Here is a 19,830-nt window from a genome sequence, read left to right as displayed (position 1 = left end):
GCTTCCCATTGGTTAGTAACACTACAGGCTTCCCATTGGTTAATAACACTACAGGCTTATATTAAGAGTGTTGTTCATGATAGACAAAATTAGAACAAAAGGAGAATTGTTCCACTCCATTGACTCTTCAAGTCTGTGAAGGCCAGAAGCTATTCTAGTGTACACCAGCATTCTCTATCCCAGGACACCAGTGGTTCTATTGTGGGTAGCATTATTAGACTCCTTCTCAGTTTGATATGCACATGCTAAAACCTCTGTCTTTCTCTGTGTTCTCAGACTCATAAAAGCAGAGATCATGGACTGCCTGTTTACACAACCAAAGAAAACTCCAACATAGCTCGTGAGTTACCTCCTCATCTTATTGGTATGAAGACATCGGTTCCTTTCGACCAGTTTTCTGTGTGCAGGTGACCAAATCAACTCTGTTCCCTTATAAACAGATGAATGAATGTACTTCTGTTCTCCTCTTCCTCTCTCATTCTCCTCTTGATGAAAACAAAGAGCCCAGCAGTTTCTTTGTATCAGAGACAGAATCATCTGGCCCAGAGTACTGGAGAGAGACGACAGGTAAAACCTCTACTATAATATCTAACTGTTTAATCAAGACAGATAAAACCTCTACTATAATATCTAACTGTTTAATCAAGACAGATAAAACCTCTACTATAATATCTAACTGTTTAATCAAGACAGATAAAACCTCTACTATAATATCTAACTGTTTAATCAAGACAGATAAAACCTCTACTATAATATCTAACTGTTTAATCAAGACAGATAAAACCTCTACTATAATATCTAACTGTTTAATCAAGACAGATAAAACCTCTACTATAATATCTAACTGTTTAATCAAGACAGATAACACCTCTACTACAATATCTAACTGTTTAATCAAGACAGATAAAACCTCTACTATAATATCTAACTGTTTAATCAAGACAGATAAAACCTCTACTATAATATCTAACTGTTTAATCAAGACAGATAAAACCTCTACTATAATATCTAACTGTTTAATCAAGACAGATAAAACCTCTACTATAATATCTAACTGTTTAATCAAGACAGATAACACATCTACTACAATATCTAACTGTTTAATCAAGACAGATAAAACCTCTACTATAATATCTAACTGTTTAATCAAGACAGATAAAACCGCCTCTGCAATATCTAACTTTTCTGACTGATTTATCAAGACAGATAAAACCATCACTATAATAGGACATTTATCTAGACAAGGAGACCAGCAGACACATTCTCCTCTCACAGACCATACTGTAGGTTTACGGATTACTAGAGATACATAAATAGATTGAATAGCTGATAGACTGTGCAAAGGAACATCGGCTGTTTCCAGTGTTCCAATGTGGTCCAGAATGTTTTATAGATTGTGTTCTACAGGGGGCCATTACAGTTCTAGAATGTGTTCTACAGGGGGCCATTACAGTTCTAGAATGTGTTCTACAGGGAGCCATTACAGTTCAACAAGACAATCAGCTCAACACAGGGAAGGTGACAATCTCCATCTCAACAATATCAAACCCATATAATTGCCTTTTCCCTTGGCAAAACCTTTCATTACAAAGATCACATCTTATTGCCTTTTATATCTGTCACAGAGACATTAAAAGGGTTTTATGACATCTATGCCAACATTCTTATTATGTAGCCCATAATGATATCCTCACATAATGTAGAATTTATTTCAAAAAATTACACGAAACAAATTAAATGAGACCACCTTTGTCTGATTGCTAAACGTCTCCCTGGGCGATGGACGACGTGATTAGACGTTCTGATTCCAAAGACTCTCAGACTCTGTCTTAAGGAGAGGGCTGTTTCTTGGGAGAAAAATAATCTAATTTTCCATTTATGTAATGCAAACTGCCTTGGCTTTGACTATTCACGGTTAATTGACTGTCAAACGAGGTTGTTATCCTGAGGCACTGTCTGCTGATTTGCTTGTCAAATGAGACAGAGAGAGGAGAGGAGCGAGAGGAGCGAGAGGAGGCCGTTCCAAATTGAGGGAAGTGTTGGGAGGCTTAAGGAGGCAAGACATGAAATGACTAGAGAGGGAAAGAGAGAGGGAGAGAGAGAGAGATGGAGAGAGGGGGAGATTATACATACAGAGAGGGAGAGAGCGAGGGGGAGATTATATACACAAATGTGCTGGATCGTTTCATTTAAGCCATTTGATTTGCCACATTGTCAGAATTCAGACACAAACACACAAGACATGTTCAGGTTCATAGATGAAGAAATCAGGCCATAATGGAAACGACACTAACATTGTAGAAGAGTGATAGAACAATATGGTTATCATGGTTACAGGACTACAGTATTACAAATCCACTGTTAACAAACGCAGCACGGCTACAGACACGATAGACTGCAGACAGAACAATAGGTTTTACAGGCACCATAATAACAAAAATATTGTTTCAAGTGAATGATATTTCAAGCATTTTAGGGAAAGTATTTAATTAACGCATTCACCAAGTGGTTTAATTAGTTATTTACATGATCAAGCGTTTTCCATGTTTATTGATTGGTTTATAGCATAATGCAACAACATATTGTCTGATCGATATATTCAGTAAAATTAATAGCGGGCACAATTATAATGAGATTATTAGTGCAGTTTGACATTCAACATTTACAAACATGTGGTTCTATACGGAATGCAATGACCATTGAGAATGTAAATGACAGTAGTTCTCTGAGAACACAGTAGGCAGGGCAATAGAAGATCAAAGCCCATCAAGGATCCAGACAGGTGGAAGTATGCAGTTAGACTGACACCTACAGGCCAATGGTTACATTGCAATCAGAGGACTACAGATTATTAGAGGGATAATATAACTCACTGTCCTATTGAGTGCTTGATTCATACTCAAAATGTATTTTCTTTCCTCCTTTCCAGGGGATCAAACACAAGATGGAAGTTCCCCTGTTCCACTAAAGGAGGATGTTGAGAACATGGAGAAAGAGGAACTCCAGAAGGTTCTATTGGAACAGATCGATCTACGAAGACGACTAGAACAGGAGTTCCACGCTCTGAAGGGAAACTCCCCCTTCCCTGTGTTCCGTAGGTCTACCTCTCTGTCTCTACCCCTAACCCTCACTGCCTAACCCCTTATGCCCCAACTCTAAGCCTAACCCTTCCCTGTGTTCCGTAGGTCTACCTCTCTGTCTCTACCCCTAACCCTTCATATCCTAACCCTTCATATCCTAACCCTTCATACCCTAACCCTTCATACCCTAACCCTTCATACTCTAAGCCTTCATACCCTAACCTTTCATACTCTAACCCTTCATACCCTAACCCTTCATACCCTAACCCTTCATACCCTAACCCTTCATATCCTAACCCTTCATACCCTAACCCTAACCCAAACCCCTCATACCCTAACCCTTCATACCCTAACCCTTCATATCCTAACCCTTCATACCCTAACCCTTCATACCCTAACCCTTCATACTCTAACCCTTCATACCCTAACCCTTCATACCCTAACCCTTCATACCCTAACCCTTCATACCCTAACCCTTCATATCCTAACCCTTCATATCCTAACCCTTCATATCCTAACCCTTCATATCCTAACCCTTCATATCCTAACCCTTCATACCCTAACCCTTCATATCCTAACCCTTCATACCCTAACCCTTCATATCCTAACCCTTCATATCCTAACCCTTCATACCCTAACCCTTCATACCCTAACCCTTCATACTCTAAGCCTTCATACCCTAACCTTTCATACTCTAACCCTTCATACCCTAACCCTTCATACCCTAACCCTTCATACCCTAACCCTTCATATCCTAACCCTTCATACCCTAACCCTAACCCAAACCCCTCATACCCTAACCCTTCATACCCTAACCCTTCATATCCTAACCCTTCATACCCTAACCCTTCATACCCTAACCCTTCATACTCTAACCCTTCATACCCTAACCCTTCATACCCTAACCCTTCATACCCTAACCCTTCATACCCGAACCCTTCATACCCTAACCCTTCATACCCTAACCCTTCATACCCTAACCCTTCATATCCTAACCCTTCATACCCTAACCCTTCATACTCTAACCCTTCATACCCTAACCCTAACCCAAACCCCTCATACCCTAACCCTTCATATCCCAACCCTTCATACCCTAACCCTAACCCAAACCCCTCATACCCTAACCCTTCATATCCTAACCCTTCATACCCTAACCCTTCATACCCTAACCTTTCATACTCTAACCCTTCATACCCTAACCCTTCATACTCTAACCCTTCATACCCTAACCCTTCATATCCTAACCCTTCATATCCCAACCCTTCATACCCTAACCCTAACCCTTCATACTCTAACCCTTCATACTCTAACCCTTCATACCCTATCCCTTCATACTCTAACCCTTCATACCCTAACCCCTAACCCCTCATACCCTAACCCCTCATACCCTAACCCTTCATACTCTAACCCCTAACCCCTCATACCCTAACCCCTCATACCCTAACCCTAACCCTTAATACTCTAAACCTTCATACCCTAACCCTAACCCAAACCCCTCATACCCTAACCCTTCATATCCCAACCCTTCATAGCCTAACCCTAACCCTTCATACTCTAACCCTTCATACCATAACCCCTCATACCCTAACCCTTCATACTCTAACCCTTCATACCCTAACCCCAAACCCTTATACCCTAACCCCTCATACCCTAACCCCTAATACCCTAACCCTAACCCTTCATACTCTAAATATTCATACACTAACCCTAACCCAAACCCTCATAAATCAAATCAAATCAAATCAAATTTATTTATATAGCCCTTCGTACATCAGCTGATATCTCAAAGTGCTGTACAGAAACCCAGCCTAAAACCCCAAACAGCAAACAATGCAGGTGTAAAAGCACGGTGGCTAGGAAAAACTCCCTAGAAAGGCCAAAACCTAGGAAGAAACCTAGAGAGGAACCGGGCTATGTGGGGTGGCCAGTCCTCTTCTGGCTGTGCCGGGTAGAGATTATAACAGAACATGACCAAGATGTTCAAATGTTCATAAATGACCAGCATGGTCAAATAATAATAAGGCAGAACAGTTGAAACTGGAGCAGCAGCACAGTCAGGTGGACTGGGGACAGCAAGGAGCCATCATGTCAGGTAGTCCTGGGGCACGGTCCTAGGGCTCAGGTCCTCCGAGAGAGAGAAAGAAAGAGAGAATTAGAGAGAGCATATGTGGGGTGGCCAGTCCTCTTCTGGCTGTGCCGGGTGGAGATTATAACAGAACGTGGCCAAGATGTTCAAATGTTCATAAATGACCAGCATGGTTGAATAATAGTAAGGCAGAACAGTTGAAACTGGAGCAGGAGCATGGCCAGGTGGACTGGGGACAGCAAGGAGTCCTCATGTCAGGTAGTCCTGGGACATGGTCCTAGGGCCCAGGCCAGTTGAAACTGGAGCAGCAGCATGGCCAGGTGGACTGGGGACAGCAAGGAGTCATCATGTCAGGTAGTCCTGGGGCATGGTCCTAGGGCTCAGGTCCTCCGAGAGAGAGAAAGAAAGAGAGAAGGAGAGAATTAGAGAACGCACACTTAGATTCACACAGGACACCTGAATAGGACAGGAGAAGTACTCCAGATAAACAAACTGACCCTAGCCCCCCGACACATAAACTACTGCAGCATAAATACTGGAGGCTGAGACAGGAGGGGTCAGGAGACACTGTGGCCCCATCCGAGGACACCCCCGGACAGGGCCAAACAGGAAGGATATAACCCCACCCACTTTGCCAAAGCACAGCCCCCACACCACTAGAGGGAAATCATACCCTAACCCTTCATATCCTAACCCTTCATACACTAACCCTTCATACCCTAACCCCTAACCCCTCATACCCTAATCCTAACCCTTCATACCCTAACCCTAACCCAAACCCCTCATACCCTAACCCTTCATACCCTAACCCTTCATATCCTAACCCTTCATACCCTAACCCTTCATACCCTAACCCTTCATACTCTAACCCTTCATACCCTAACCCTTCATACCCTAACCCTTCATACCCTAACCCTTCATACCCTAACCCTTCATACCCTAACCCTTCATATCCTAACCCTTCATATCCTAACCCTTCATATCCTAACCCTTCATATCCTAACCCTTCATACCCTAACCCTTCATATCCTAACCCTTCATACCCTAACCCTTCATATCCTAACCCTTCATATCCTAACCCTTCATACCCTAATCCTTCATACCCTAACCCTTCATACTCTAAGCCTTCATACCCTAACCTTTCATACTCTAACCCTTCATACCCTAACCCTTCATACCCTAACCCTTCATACCCTAACCCTTCATATCCTAACCCTTCATACCCTAACCCTAACCCAAACCCTCATACCCTAACCCTTCATACCCTAACCCTTCATATCCTAACCCTTCATACCCTAACCCTTCATACCCTAACCCTTCATACTCTAACCCTTCATACCCTAACCCTTCATACCCTAACCCTTCATACCCTAACCCTTCATACCCGAACCCTTCATACCCTAACCCTTCATACCCTAACCCTTCATACCCTAACCCTTCATATCCTAACCCTTCATACCCTAACCCTTCATACTCTAACCCTTCATACCCTAACCCTAACCCAAACCCCTCATACCCTAACCCTTCATATCCCAACCCTTCATACCCTAACCCTAACCCAAACCCCTCATACCCTAACCCTTCATACCCTAACCCTTCATACCCTAACCCTTCATACCCTAACCTTTCATACTCTAACCCTTCATACCCTAACCCTTCATACTCTAACCCTTCATACCCTAACCCTTCATATCCTAACCCTTCATATCCCAACCCTTCATACCCTAACCCTAACCCTTCATACTCTAACCCTTCATACTCTAACCCTTCATACCCTATCCCTTCATACTCTAACCCTTCATACCCTAACCCCTAACCCCTCATACCCTAACCCCTCATACCCTAACCCTTCATACTCTAACCCCTAACCCCTCATACCCTAACCCCTCATACCCTAACCCTAACCCTTAATACTCTAAACCTTCATACCCTAACCCTAACCCAAACCCCTCATACCCTAACCCTTCATATCCCAACCCTTCATAGCCTAACCCTAACCCTTCATACTCTAACCCTTCATACCATAACCCCTCATACCCTAACCCTTCATACTCTAACCCTTCATACCCTAACCCCAAACCCTTATACCCTAACCCCTCATACCCTAACCCCTAATACCCTAACCCTAACCCTTCATACTCTAAATATTCATACACTAACCCTAACCCAAACCCCTCATAAATCAAATCAAATCAAATCAAATTTATTTATATAGCCCTTCGTACATCAGCTGATATCTCAAAGTGCTGTACAGAAACCCAGCCTAAAACCCCAAACAGCAAACAATGCAGGTGTAAAAGCACGGTGGCTAGGAAAAACTCCCTAGAAAGGCCAAAACCTAGGAAGAAACCTAGAGAGGAACCGGGCTATGTGGGGTGGCCAGTCCTCTTCTGGCTGTGCCGGGTAGAGATTATAACAGAACATGACCAAGATGTTCAAATGTTCATAAATGACCAGCATGGTCAAATAATAATAAGGCAGAACAGTTGAAACTGGAGCAGCAGCACAGTCAGGTGGACTGGGGACAGCAAGGAGCCATCATGTCAGGTAGTCCTGGGGCACGGTCCTAGGGCTCAGGTCCTCCGAGAGAGAGAAAGAAAGAGAGAATTAGAGAGAGCATATGTGGGGTGGCCAGTCCTCTTCTGGCTGTGCCGGGTGGAGATTATAACAGAACGTGGCCAAGATGTTCAAATGTTCATAAATGACCAGCATGGTTGAATAATAGTAAGGCAGAACAGTTGAAACTGGAGCAGGAGCATGGCCAGGTGGACTGGGGACAGCAAGGAGTCCTCATGTCAGGTAGTCCTGGGACATGGTCCTAGGGCCCAGGCCAGTTGAAACTGGAGCAGCAGCATGGCCAGGTGGACTGGGGACAGCAAGGAGTCATCATGTCAGGTAGTCCTGGGGCATGGTCCTAGGGCTCAGGTCCTCCGAGAGAGAGAAAGAAAGAGAGAAGGAGAGAATTAGAGAACGCACACTTAGATTCACACAGGACACCTGAATAGGACAGGAGAAGTACTCCAGATAAACAAACTGACCCTAGCCCCCCGACACATAAACTACTGCAGCATAAATACTGGAGGCTGAGACAGGAGGGGTCAGGAGACACTGTGGCCCCATCCGAGGACACCCCCGGACAGGGCCAAACAGGAAGGATATAACCCCACCCACTTTGCCAAAGCACAGCCCCCACACCACTAGAGGGAAATCATACCCTAACCCTTCATATCCTAACCCTTCATACACTAACCCTTCATACCCTAACCCCTAACCCCTCATACCCTAATCCTAACCCTTCATACCCTAACCCTAACCCAAACCCCTCATACCCTAACCCTTCATACCCTAACCCTTCATATCCTAACCCTTCATACCCTAACCCTTCATACCCTAACCCTTCATACCCTTCTCTAACCCTTCATACCCTAACCCTTCATACCCTAACCCTTCATACCCTAACCCTTCATACCCTAACCCTTCATACCCTAACCCTTCATATCCTAACCCTTCATATCCTAACCCTTCATATCCTAACCCTTCATATCCTAACCCTTCATACCCTAACCCTTCATACCCTAACCCTTCATATCCTAACCCTTCATACCCTAACCCTTCATATCCTAACCCTTCATATCCTAACCCTTCATACCCTAACCCTTCATACCCTAACCCTTCATACTCTAAGCCTTCATACCCTAACCTTTCATACTCTAACCCTTCATACCCTAACCCTTCATACCCTAACCCTTCATATCCTAACCCTTCATACCCTAACCCTAACCCAAACCCCTCATACCCTAACCCTTCATACCCTAACCCTTCATATCCTAACCCTTCATACCCTAACCCTTCATACCCTAACCCTTCATACTCTAACCCTTCATACCCTAACCCTTCATACCCTAACCCTTCATACCCTAACCCTTCATACCCTAACCCTTCATACTCTAACCCTTCATACCCTAACCCTAACCCAAACCCCTCATACCCTAACCCTTCATATCCCAACCCTTCATACCTAACCCTAACCCAAACCCCTCATACCCTAACCCTTCATATCCTAACCCTTCATACCCTAACCCTTCATACCCTAACCTTTCATACTCTAACCCTTCATACCCTAACCCTTCATACTCTAACCCTTCATACCCTAACCCTTCATATCCTAACCCTTCATATCCCAACCCTTCATACCCTAACCCTAACCCTTCATACTCTAACCCTTCATACTCTAACCCTTCATACCCTATCCCTTCATACTCTAACCCTTCATACCCTAACCCCTAACCCCTCATACCCTAACCCCTCATACCCTAACCCTTCATACTCTAACCCCTAACCCCTCATACCCTAACCCCTCATACCCTAACCCCTAACCCTTAATACTCTAAACCTTCATACCCTAACCCTAACCCAAACCCCTCATACCCTAACCCTTCATATCCTAACCCTTCATAGCCTAACCCTAACCCTTCATACTCTAACCCTTCATACCATAACCCCTCATACCCTAACCCTTCATACTCTAACCCTTCATACCCTAACCCCAAACCCTTATACCCTAACCCCTCATACCCTAACCCCTAATACCCTAACCCTAACCCTTCATACTCTAAATATTCATACACTAACCCTAACCCAAACCCTCATAAATCAAATCAAATCAAATCAAATTTATTTATATAGCCCTTCGTACATCAGCTGATATCTCAAAGTGCTGTACAGAAACCCAGCCTAAAACCCCAAACAGCAAACAATGCAGGTGTAAAAGCACGGTGGCTAGGAAAAACTCCCTAGAAAGGCCAAAACCTAGGAAGAAACCTAGAGAGGAACCGGGCTATGTGGGGTGGCCAGTCCTCTTCTGGCTGTGCCGGGTAGAGATTATAACAGAACATGACCAAGATGTTCAAATGTTCATAAATGACCAGCATGGTCAAATAATAATAAGGCAGAACAGTTGAAACTGGAGCAGCAGCACAGTCAGGTGGACTGGGGACAGCAAGGAGCCATCATGTCAGGTAGTCCTGGGGCACGGTCCTAGGGCTCAGGTCCTCCGAGAGAGAGAAAGAAAGAGAGAATTAGAGAGAGCATATGTGGGGTGGCCAGTCCTCTTCTGGCTGTGCCGGGTGGAGATTATAACAGAACGTGGCCAAGATGTTCAAATGTTCATAAATGACCAGCATGGTTGAATAATAGTAAGGCAGAACAGTTGAAACTGGAGCAGGAGCATGGCCAGGTGGACTGGGGACAGCAAGGAGTCCTCATGTCAGGTAGTCCTGGGACATGGTCCTAGGGCCCAGGCCAGTTGAAACTGGAGCAGCAGCATGGCCAGGTGGACTGGGGACAGCAAGGAGTCATCATGTCAGGTAGTCCTGGGGCATGGTCCTAGGGCTCAGGTCCTCCGAGAGAGAGAAAGAAAGAGAGAAGGAGAGAATTAGAGAACGCACACTTAGATTCACACAGGACACCTGAATAGGACAGGAGAAGTACTCCAGATAAACAAACTGACCCTAGCCCCCCGACACATAAACTACTGCAGCATAAATACTGGAGGCTGAGACAGGAGGGGTCAGGAGACACTGTGGCCCCATCCGAGGACACCCCCGGACAGGGCCAAACAGGAAGGATATAACCCCACCCACTTTGCCAAAGCACAGCCCCCACACCACTAGAGGGAAATCATACCCTAACCCTTCATATCCTAACCCTTCATACACTAACCCTTCATACCCTAACCCCTAACCCCTCATACCCTAATCCTAACCCTTCATACTCTAACCCTTCATACACTAACCCCAACCCCTCATACCCTAACCCTTCATATCCTAACCCTTCATATCATAACCCTTCCTAACCTAACACTTCATACCCTAACCCTAACCCTTCATACCCTAACCCCAACCCTCATACCCTAACCCTTCATAACCTAACCCCTCATACCCTAACCCTAACCCTTCATACTCTAACTCTTCATACCCTAACCCCTCATACCCTAATCCCTCATACCCTAACCCTAACCCTTCATATCCTAACCCTTCATAACCTAACCCTTCATACCCTAACCCTAACACTTCATACTCTAACCCTTCATACCCTAACCCAAACCCCAACCCCTCATACCCTAACCCTTCATATCCTAACCCTTCATAACCTAACCCTTCATACCCTAACCCCAACCTCTCATACCCTAACCCTTCATATCCTAACCCCTCATACCCTAACCCTTCATATCCTAACCCTTCATAACCTAACCCTTCATAACCTAACCCATCATACCCTAACCCTAACCCCAACCCCTCATATCCTAACCCTTCATAACCCAACCCTTCACAACCTAACCCTAACCCTTCATACTCTAACCCTTCATACACTAACCCTTTATATCCCAACCCCTCATACCCTAACCCTTCATATCCTAACCTTTCATACCCTAACCCTTCATATCATAACCCTTCATATCCTAACCCTTCATACCCTAACCCTTCATACTCTAACCCTTTATATCCTAACCCCTCATACCCTAAACTCTCATACACAAATCCCCAACCCCTCATACCCTAACCCCTCATACCCTAACCTCTCATACCCTAACCCTTCATACTCTAACCCTTCATACCCTAACCCCAAACCCTCATACCCTAACCCTTCATATCCTAACCCTTCATACCCTAACCCTTCATACTCTAACCCTTCATACCATATTCCCTCATACCCTAACCCCTCATACCCTAACTCTTCATACTCTAACCATTCATACCCTAAACCTAACCCAACCCTTCATACCATAACCCTTCATACCCTAACCCTAACCCTTCATACTCTAACCCTTCATACCCTAACCCTTCATATCCCAACCCCTCATACCCTAACCCTTCATATCCTAACCTTTCATACCCTAACCCTTCATACTCTAACCCTTCATACCATATCCCCTCATACCCTAACCCCTCATACCCTAACCCTTCATACTCTAACCATTCATACCACAAACCTAACCCCAACCCTTCATACCCTAACCCTTCATACCCTAACCCTAACCCTTCATACCATATCCCCTCATACCCTAACCCCTCATACCCTAACCCTTCATATCCTAACCTTTCATACCCTAACCCTTCATATCATAACCCTTCATACCCTAACCCTAACCCTTCATACTCTAACCCTTCATACCCTAACCCTAACCCTAACCCTAACCGATTCTCTAACCATTCATACCCTAAACCTAACCCCAACCCTTCATACCCTAACCCTTCATACCCTAACCCTAACCCTTCATACTCTAACCCTTCATACCCTAACCCAAACCCCAACCCCTCATACCCTAACCCTTCATATCCTAACCCTTCATATCCTAACCCTTCATACCCTAAACCTAACCCTTCATACTCGAACCCTTTATATCCTAACCCCTCATGCCCTAACGCCTCATACCCTAACCCTAACCCCTCATACCCTAACCCCTCATACCCTAACCCCTCATACCCTAACCCTATCCCCACATACCCTAACCCCTCATAACCTAACCCCTCATACCCTAACCCCTCATACCCTAACCACTCACACCCTAACACTAACCCCTCATACCCTAACCCCTCACACCCTAACCCGAACCCCTTCATACCCTAACCCATCATACCCTAACCCCTCATACCTTGACCTCTCATACCCTAATTCTAACCCCTCATACCCTAACCCTAACCCCTCATACCTTAACCCGAACCCCTGATACCTTAACCCTAACCCCTCATACATTAACCCTAACCCCTCATACCCTAAACCTAACCCTTCATACCCTAACCCCTCACACCTTAACCCCTCATGCCCTAACCTCTCATACCCTAATCCCTCATACCCTAAACCTAACCCTTCCTACCTTAACCCTAACCTCTCATACCCTAACCCTAACCCCTCATACCTTAACCCTAACCCCTCATACCTTAACCCTAACCTTTCATACCCTAAGCCTAACCCCTCATACCCTGACCTCTCATACCCTAATTCTGACCCCTCATACCCTAACCCTAACCCCTCATACCTTAACCCTATCCTGTCATACCTTAACCCTAACCCCTCATACATTATCCCCTCATTCTCTAACCCCTCACACCCTAACCCTAACCTTAACCCTTCATACCCTAACCCATCATACCCTGATTTCTAGTACCCTAATTCTAACCCCCAATACCCTAACCCTGACCCTAACCCTTCATACCCTAACCCCTCATACCCTGACTCTAAACCTAACCCTTCATACCCTAACCCCTCATACCCTAACCCCTCATACCCTAACCCCTCACACCCTAACTCTAACCCCTCATACCCTAACCCATCATACCCTAACCCCTCATACCTTGACCTCTCATACCTTAATTCTAACCCTTCATACCCTAAACCCTAACCCCAACCCCTCATATCCTAACCCTTCATAACCCAACCCTTCATACCCTAACCCTTTATATCCCAACCCCTCATACCCTAACCCTTCATATCCTAACCTTTCATACCCTAACCCTTCATATCATAACCCTTCATATCCTAACCCTTCATACCCTAACCCTTCATACTCTAACCCTTTATATCCTAACCCCTCATACCCTAAACCCTCATACACAAATCCCCAACCCCTCATACCCTAACCCCTCATAACCTAACCCCTCATACCCTAACCCCTCACACCCTAACCCCTCACACCCTAACCCTAACCCCTCATACCCTAACCCTTCATACCCTGACTTCTCTTACACTAATTCTAACCCTAATACCCTAACTCTAACCCTTCATACCCTAACCATTCATACCCTGACTTTTCATACCCTAATTCTAACCCCTCATACCCTGACCCTAAACCTAACCCTTCATACCCTAACCCCTCATACCCTAACCCCTCATACCCTAACCTCTCACACCCTAACTCTAGCCCCTCATACCCTAACCCATCATACCCTAACCCCTCATACCTTGACCTCTCATACCATAATTCTAACCCCTCATACCCTAACCCTAACCCCTCATACCTTAACCCGAACCCCTGATACCTTAACCCTAACCCCTCATACATTAACCCTAACCCCTCATACCCTAAACCTAACCCTTCATACCCTAACCCCTCATACCTTAACCCCTCATGCCCTAACCCCTCATACCCTAACCCCTCATACCCTAACCCTAACCCCTGATACCTTAACCCTAACCACTCATACCCTAACCCTACCCCTTCATACCTTAACCCTAACCCCTCATACCTTAACCCTAACCACTCATACCCTAACCCTAAACCCTCATACCTTAACCCTAACCCCTCATACCTTAACCCTAACCTTTCATACCCTAAGCCTAACCCCTCATACCCTGACCTCTCATACCCTAATTCTAACCCCTCATACCCTGACCCTAAACTTAACCTTTCATACCTTAACCCTAACCCCTCATACCCTGACCACTCATACCCTAATTCTGACCCCTCATAACCTAACCCTAACCCCTCATACCTTAACCCTATCCTGTCATACCCTAACCCTAACCCCTCATACCTTATCCCCTCATTCTCTAACCCGTCACACCCTAACCCTAACCTTAACCCTTCATACCCTAACCCATCATACCCTGATTTCTCAAACCCTAATTCTAACCCCCAATACCCTAACCCTGACCCTAACCCTTCATACCCTAACCCTTCATACCCTGACTTCTCTTACACTAATTCTAACCCCTAATACCCTGACCCTAAACCTAACCCTTCATACCCTAACCCCTCATACCTTAACCCCTCATACCCTAACCCCTCACACCCTAACTCTAACCCCTCATACCCTAACCCATCATACCCTAACCCCTCATACCTTGACCTCTCATACCCTAATTCTAACCCCTCATACCCTAACCCTAACCCCTCATACCTTAACCCGAACCCCTGATACCTTAAACCTAACCCTTCATACATTAACCCCAATCCCTCATACCCTAAACCTAACCCTTCATACCCTAACCCCTCATACCTTAACCCCTCATGCCCTAACCCCTCATACCCTAATCCCTAATACCCTAAACCTAACCCTTCCTACCTTAACCCTAAACCCTCATACCCTAACCCTAACCCCTCATACCTTAACCCTAACCTTTCATACCCTAAGCCTTCATACCCTGACTTCTCTTACACTAATTCTAACCCCTAATAACCTAACTCTAACCCTTCATACCCTAACCATTCATACCCTGACTTTTCATACCCTAATTCTAACCCCTCATACCCTGACCCTAAACCTAACCCTTCATACCTTAACCCCTCATACCCTGGCCTCTCATACCCTAATTCTAACCCTTCATACCCTAACCCTAACCCATCATACCTTAACCTTAACCCCTCATACCCCAACCCCTCATACCCTAAACCTAACCCCTCATACCTTAACCCCTCATACCCTAACCCCTCACACCCTAACCCCTCATACCCTAACCCCTCATACCCTACCCCCTCACACCCTAACCCCTCATACCCTAACCCCTCACACCCTAACCCCTCACACCCTGACTGTTACCCTTAACACCCTAACCTTATTCCATAAATCCCAAATCATTTCCTCATTATCTGGGAGTGTAATTGTGAACTGAATCTATTTTTATCCATCCCAGATCATTTCCAGGACCAGATGAAGCGAGAACTATCATACAGAGAGGAGATGGTGCAGCAGCTACAGATGGTCAGATCACCTACTACTATACCGTAACATTTATTCTACACTGTCTGACCCTTACCCCTACTACACTGTTACACTGTCTGACCATAACCCCAACTACACTGTCTGACCCTAACGCCTACTACACTGTCTGACCCTAACGCCTACTACACTGTCTGACCCTAACCCATACTACACTGTCTGACCCTTACCCCTACTACACTGTTACAATGTTTGACCCTAACCCCAACTACACTGTCTGAACCTAACCCCTACTACACTGTTACACTGTCTGACCCTAACCCCAACTACACTGTCTGACCCTAACCCCTACTACACTGTCTGACCCTAACCTCTACTACACTGTTAAACCGTCTGACCATAACCCCAACTATACTGTCTGACCCTAACCCCTACTACACTGTCTGACCCTAACCTCTACTACACTGTCTGACCCTAACCTCTACTACACTGTCTGACCCTAACCCCTACTACACTGTCTGACCCTAACCCCAACTACACTGTCTGACCCTAACCTCTACTACACTGTTACACTGTCTGACCCTAACCCCTACTACACTATTACACTGTCTGACCATATCCCAACTACACTGTTTGACCCTAACCCCTACTACACTGCCTGACCCTAACCCCTACTACACTGTCTGACCCTAACCCCTACTACACTGTCTGACCCTAACCCCTACTACACTGTCTGACCCTAACCCCTACTACACTGTCTGACCCTAACCCCAACTACACTGTCTGACCCTAAACCCTACTACACTGTCTGACCCTAACCCCCATTACACTGTTACACTGTCTGACCATAACCCCTACTGCACTGTCTGACCCTAACCCCAACTACACTGTCTGACCCTAACCCCAACTACACTGTCTGACCATAACATCTACTACACTGTTATACTGTCTGACCATAACCCCAACTATACTGTCTGACCCTAACCCCTACTACACTGTCTGACCCTAACCCCTACTATACTGTCTGACCCTAACCCCTACTACACTGTCTGACCCTAACCCCTACTACACTGTCTGACCATAACCCCTACTACACTGTCTGACCCTAAACCCTACTACACTGTCTGACCCTAACCCCTACTACACTGTCTGACCATAACCCCTACTACACTGTCTGACCCTAACCCCTACTGCACTGTCTGACCCTAACCCCAACTACACTGTCTGACCCTAACCCCAACTACACTGTCTGACCATAAAATCTACTACACTGTTATACTGTCTGACCCTAACCCCTACTACACTGTCTGACCCTAACCCCTACTACACTGTCTGACCATAACCCCAACTACACTGTCTGACCCTAACCCCGACTACACTGTCTGACCCTAACCCCTACTACACTGTTACACTGTCTGACCCTAACCCCAACTACACTGTCTGACCCTAAGTCCTACTACACTATCTGACCCTAACCCCTACTACAGTGTCTGACTCTAACCCCTACAACACTGTCTGACCCTAACCCCAACTACACTGTCTGACCATAACCCCTACAACACTGTCTGACCCTAACCCCAACTACACTGTCTGACCCTAACCCCTACTACACTGTTACACTGTCTGACCCTAACCTCTACTACACTGTTTGACCCAACCCCTACTACACTGTCTGACCCTAACCCCTACTACACTCTCTGACCCTAACCCCTACTACACTGTCTGACCCTAACCCCAACTACACTGTCTGACCCTAACCCCTACTACACTGTCTGACCCTAACCCCTACTACACTGTCTGACCCTAGGTCCTACTACACTATCTGACCCTAACCCCTACTACAGTGTCTGACTCTAACCCCTACAACACTGTCTGACCCTAACCCCTACTACACTGTTACACTGTCTGACCCTAACCCCTACTACACTGTCTGACCCTAACCCCAACTACACTGTCTGACCCTAACCTCTACTACACTGTTACACTGTCTGACCCTAACCCCTACTACACTGTTACACTGTCTGACCATATCCCAACTACACTGTCTGACCCTAACCCCTACTACACTGTCTGACCCTAACCCCTACTACACTGTTACACTGTCTGACCATATCCCAACTACACTGTCTGACCCTAACCCCTACTAAACTGCCTGACCCTAACCCCTACTACACTGTCTGACCCTAACCCCAACTACACTGCCTGACCCTAACCCCGACTACACTGTCTGACCCTAACCCCTACTACACTGTCTGACCCTAACCCCTAATACACTGTCTGACCCTAACCCCTACTACACTGTCTGACCCTAAACCCTACTACACTATTACACTGTCTGACCCTAAACCCTACTACACTGTCTGACCCTAAACCCTACTACACTGTCTGACCCTAACCCCAACTACACTGTCTGACCCTAACCCCTACTACACTGTCTGACCCTAAACCCTACTACACTGTCTGACCCTTACCCCCACTACACTGTTACACTGTCTGACCATAACCCCTACTACACTGTCTGACCCTAACCCCTACTGCACTGTCTGACCCTAACCCCAACTACACTGTCTGACCATAAAATCTACTACACTGTTACACTGTCTGACCATAACCCCAACTATACTGTCTGACCCTAACCCCTACTACACTGTCTGACCCTAACCCCTACTACACTGTCTGACCCTAACCCCTACTACACTGCCTGACCCTAACCCCGACTACACTGTCTGACCCTAACCCCTACTACACTGTTACACTGTCTGACCCTAACCCCTAATACACTGTCTGACCCTAAGTCCTACTACACTATCTGACCCTAACCCCTACTACAGTGTCTGACTCTAACCCCTACAACACTGTCTGACCCTAACCCCAACTACACTGTCTGACCCTAACCCCTACAACACTGTCTGACCCTAACCCCAACTACACTGTCTGACCCTAACCCCTACTACACTGTCTGACCCTAACCCCAACTACACTGTCTGACCCTAACCCCTACTACACTGTCTGACCCTAACCCCTACTACACTGTCTGACCCTAACCCCAACTACACTGTCTGACCCTAACCCCTACTACACTGTCTGACCCTAACCCCTACTACACTGTTACACTGTCTGACCCTAACCCCTACTACACTGTCTGACCCTAACCCCAACTACACTGTTACACTGTCTGACCCTCAGCCTATTCTGATTAATCCTATTCTGATTAATCCTATTCTGATTAATCCTGTTCTGATTAATTTTATTGTGATTAACCTGTTATTGGTGAACCTGTTTAGCGGGATTGATTTGACAACATCCAGTGAAATTGCAGAGCGCCAAATTCAAACTACAGAAATATCAATTCAAGATTCAAGAAAATATAAATCTAATACATCACAATAAAGTCTAACATCTTGTTAATCCAAGATGGCAGATTTCAAAAAGGCTTTACGACGAAAGCAAACCATGCGATTATCTGAGGACAGCGCCCCGCATACAAACACATGAAAATCATTTTCAACCAGGCAGATGGCGACACAAAAGTCAGAAATAATGATATAATATATCCCTTACCTTTGAAGATCTTCTTTTTGCAATCCCCTATGTCTCAGTGACACAATGAATGGTCGTTTTGTTCGATAAAGTCCTTCTTTATATTCCCAAAATGTCAATTTATTTGGCGCGTTTGATTCAGAAATGCACCGGTTCCAACTCGCCCAACATAACTACAAATTATCTAATAAATTACCTGTAAACTTTGTCCAAACATTTCAAACAACGTTCCTAATCCAACCTCAGGTTTCAACGTTCCTAATCCAACCTCAAGTATCAACGTTCCTAATCCAACCTCAGGTATCAACGTTCCTAATCCAACCTCAGGTAACAACGTTCCTAATCCAACCTCAGGTATCAACGTTCCTAATCCAACCTCAGGTATCAACGTTTCGAATCCAACCTCAGGTATCAACGTTTCTAATCCAACCTCAGGTATCAACGTTCCTAATCCAACCTCAGGTAT

The 19,830-nt window shown here is 45.5% G+C and overlaps 1 protein-coding gene across 3 annotated transcripts in view; it reads left to right on the top strand.

The window, feature by feature from the left end:
* The window catches only part of LOC124047993 (SKI family transcriptional corepressor 2-like), a 43,204-nt gene that overhangs the window by 6,616 nt on the left and 16,758 nt on the right, over positions 1–19,830 (top strand). For all 3 annotated transcript variants that reach the window (XM_046368356.1, XM_046368358.1, XM_046368357.1), the window contains exons 3-6: positions 277–340; positions 502–567; positions 2,930–3,094; positions 15,799–15,866. In XM_046368356.1, the coding sequence (XP_046224312.1) occupies positions 277–340; positions 502–567; positions 2,930–3,094; positions 15,799–15,866 (363 nt within the window). The remainder of the gene's footprint in view (positions 1–276; positions 341–501; positions 568–2,929; positions 3,095–15,798; positions 15,867–19,830) is intronic.

The sequence above is a fragment of the Oncorhynchus gorbuscha genome, linkage group LG11 (genome assembly GCF_021184085.1).
Source record: "Oncorhynchus gorbuscha isolate QuinsamMale2020 ecotype Even-year linkage group LG11, OgorEven_v1.0, whole genome shotgun sequence".
In the NCBI taxonomy this organism is placed as follows: Eukaryota; Metazoa; Chordata; class Actinopteri; order Salmoniformes; family Salmonidae; genus Oncorhynchus; species Oncorhynchus gorbuscha.
Note: the sequence above shows the minus strand (reverse complement) of the source record. Positions and strands in the feature narration are given on the sequence as shown.